General features: G+C 37.8%; 1 protein-coding gene across 2 annotated transcripts in view; it reads right to left on the bottom strand.

Annotated features, from left to right (window-relative positions):
• Positions 1-3,727, bottom strand: part of LOC106875930 (uncharacterized) — a 39,688-nt gene that overhangs the window by 23,849 nt on the left and 12,112 nt on the right. For both annotated transcript variants that reach the window (XR_008263432.1, XM_014924249.2), the window contains exon 4: positions 71-121. Coding sequence is in view for 1 of the 2 variants with exons in the window: in XM_014924249.2 (XP_014779735.2) it covers positions 71-121 (51 nt within the window). In the remaining variant the exon portion in view is untranslated. The remainder of the gene's footprint in view (positions 1-70; positions 122-3,727) is intronic.

Genomic DNA, 3,727 nt, shown 5'->3' with positions numbered 1-3,727 from the left:
AAAAAAAAAATGGTTGAGAACCTCTGATTTAAATAGTCATTTTATATCTATAATGTTGAAATCTACTTACTTGATTTATCAGGAAACGGAAGCTCTTCAACAGTTTGATTAAGTTTGTCTCCTGCGGAAAAAAAAAAGAAATACTGCTTTATACTACTTGAAGAAACAACCAAACTACTATCAGTTTTAGATATGTTAAACAGCTGAGAAATATTTCAGAAAAAAAGGGTAATGAACTTATTAAAAAATTGTATCAATCATTATTGTTGACAGGTTGGTAGAATCGTCAGCACGTTACACAAAATGCTTTGCAGCATGTCTTCCGATGTTTTACGTTCTGGGGTTGTGGGTGTGGTGAAACGGGTTGTGAGTGTGGTGAAAAGGGTTGTGTAGTGGACCCATTTGAAAGGTTTGATGACAAGTACTTTCCTATCTCGCCAAGTTTTCCTCAATTCTTTCAAAAGTTACCATTTGATGAAGGTGAAGCTGTGATGCAACAGGTAGTGTACGTATCACACTAAGTTGATGAGAGTGGCATTACTGTGAGACTGGTGGTTTAGCTACTAATGTTGCTGCGGCGCTAAATAGAAGAATGGGGTTGTGTCTACCAATACAGATTGTTTGATTGGATTGGTAGTTGACAGGCCTGACGGTGGATTGGGGGCGGGGGCGAGGGGATTTTTAAGAGGAGCATCGTTGGGCATAGCATAGCTAAGATATAGAAATATATGAATAGCATCCCAAAATTTTAGCAAGACTATATTAATCTGTCTATAAAACATCACATCGTATTTACGATAAAGGAGTCTATCTATGGAACATCACATCGTAGTTAAGATATAAAAATCTATAAACATCTCTAAGTTTTAGCAAACACATAGACAATTCTCGAAAAACACCTCAAGTCTTTGCATTACAGACAGTGATATTTCATAGTTTGAAGTAATAGAATAGGTTTACGCATTTGGGGGGAGCCATTAAATAGCCATCTTATCCTCGTGAATGCTTACAGTAGAACTGAAGACAGAGTGGGAGAGGAGAGGGGAGAGAGAGAGGGGCGGAAGAAGAAGCAGGTAAACTTGCCGATATTCCAGCGTGGGGACAAATACATGTATAGAAATCTAGATTTTTCAGAGGGGCGTCGACAGGTTGGGCATAGCATAGCTAAGATATAGAGATCTATGAACAACAGCACAAAGTTTTAGCAAAACTATAGTATATTATTATTATTATTATTATTATTATTATTATTATTATTATTATTATTATTATTATTATTATTACCTTTGCACAGCTTCTGACGCTGGAGATGTACTGCAGTGTCAGCTGTTCACTACCAGTGAACTAAGCTAACACCTCTTATTTTTCGAGCACCTTCCGGAGTATTCGAGCGGTTCCAAGCAGTGCTGTTTTCTGCAAGTGCTCCACTTTTATTGCAGCCTCTACTTGTTCTACGTACTTGCTCACTGTTCCCAGGGCTCCGACAATTATTGGCACTACTGCTACCTTTTTCATCGCCCACAACTGCTTAACTTCCCAAGCTAACCTGTCATATCTCTCAACTTTTCTTTCTTCCTTATCGCATACCTTGTTGTCAGCTGGGCATGCTATATCTATGCTGGAGCATAGTTTGTTTTCTTTTTCAATTAAGACTATGTCTGACTTCCTATTTTCTATCTCATGGTCAAACTGAATCATAAAATCCCATACGATCTTTGCATTTCTATTCTCGACGATGCCTTCAGGTTTGTGGTCGTACCAATTTTTTGATCTGTCAAGTCCATACTTGTTGCAAAGTGTCCAATGGACAATCCTTGCTATATTGTCGTAGCGTCTATTATATTCCTTCTGGGCTAGTGGCGTACATTGTCTGGTAATATGCCATACGGTTTCACCGTTTTGTCCACAGATTCTGCACTTATCACTTTCTGGTGTGTTGTCTATTCTGTATTTTATGTAGTTTGTTCTTAGTGCTTGCTCTTGGGCAGCACAGATTAGAGCCTCCATTTCCGGTTTTAAATCACTTTTAGTCTGTCAATCTTCAACGTCTTTATGAAATTGACCATGCATTCTTTTCTTTACCCACCTATTTTCAGTTTCATTCGTTTTCAATTTCTTGTATAGTGCTTTATCTTTGCAATCTTTCATCCTACACAAGCCCGACCTTCTTATTTCTAGTAACAGCGGTTCTGTGACATTTTTTACATACCATGCTATGTTGTTTTCTTCTGCTCTAATGTTGTGTTCGCATCCCTCTTTTTCTTGGTAAATACAGTCTGTCTGTGTCACGTTTTAGGTGGAGTGACTCATATCTAATTTGCAACTTCCTTGTCTTTCTGTCTAAGCTGTTTAATTTGTCTAATGTCCATGCGATTACTCCTACTCCATACCTAAGGAGTGAAACCGCCCAGGTGTTGATATTTTCGATCTTATTCCGTCCGTTTAATTTCGATTTAAGGCTCAGTCTCAGTCTGCACAAGTACTCCACCTTAAACTTCTCTGTCATTTCTTTCTCCGTCAATTTATCCATTTCCAAAATCCCCAAGTACTTATAGCCCGTCTCTTCTATCTGCTTCATAACCTCCCCTGACAGTATCGTTAGCCCATCCATACCTTTGATTTTGCCTCTCTTCAAGACTAACACACCACACTTTCTCAGTCCGAACTCCATTCTGATATCAGCACTGAAGGTATACACCGTATCAACGAGGGAACTGACTTGAGCTTCATCTTTACCATAAAGTTTGAGGTCGTCCATGAATAACAAATGGTTGACTTTTTTGTTAGCGGCTTTTGAATACATACCCAGCTTTTGCTTTCCTCAGAATCAGTGTCAGTGGTATCAAGCACAGTACAAAGATCAGTGGGGATAGGCAGTCCCCTTGGAAGATGCCCCTATTATTATTATCTATTATTATTATTATTATTATTATTATTATTATTATTATTATTATTATTATTGAGTGAGAGAGCAGTGCATGCCATCAAAGTGACACTGGGGTAAAATATACGAAGCCCAGTACACCCATCATGTTCTTTCAATTCTGTTTCCATTTCTTGCCGAGTGTCTTCCTGACACCTAGGGCAGAGAAACATACTGATACATTGGTAGACCATTCATTTTTCCTTTTTTATTTGCTTGCAATATTCCCTCGTTCCTAACTAACATTAGCAAGGTCTCCTTACTTTGAGCTAGGTATCTCATTAAGCTCTCCAATTCGATACGTACACAGTCCTCCACACTTATCAATACTCTTCCTCCAGTTGCTCTCTTCATGCATAGGCGGTCAGTGTCTGCATGTAGATGATGGGCTCCATGCATCGTTAGGAGATTTCTTGAATCCCTGTTTATTTCCTTTAGCTTTCTTCTGTCCTCTTCAGGATTCCAGCACCATACCGAACTACTGCAACTGCGCGCGAGTTTATTGCCGAAATTATGTTTCTGGCATTCAGCTTTGAAGCCAGTATTTTTCTCACTCGCCACAGGTATTATTATTATTATTATTAGTAGTAGTAGTAGTAGTAGTAGTAGTAGTAGTAGTAGTAGTAGTAGTAGTAGTTTTTTTATTATTATTATTATTATTATTATTATTATTATTATTATTATTATTATTATTATTATTAGTCAAGACGAAGAGTGCGATTTTAGATGTTTTATTTTTTTAACAATATTTCGACAGAACATCTGTCTTTCTCAAGTTCAAACCAAAAGGTGATTGAAAATTCA

This window comes from Octopus bimaculoides, chromosome 2 (genome assembly GCF_001194135.2).
Source record: "Octopus bimaculoides isolate UCB-OBI-ISO-001 chromosome 2, ASM119413v2, whole genome shotgun sequence".
Classification (NCBI taxonomy): domain Eukaryota; kingdom Metazoa; phylum Mollusca; class Cephalopoda; order Octopoda; family Octopodidae; genus Octopus; species Octopus bimaculoides.
Note: the sequence above shows the minus strand (reverse complement) of the source record. Positions and strands in the feature narration are given on the sequence as shown.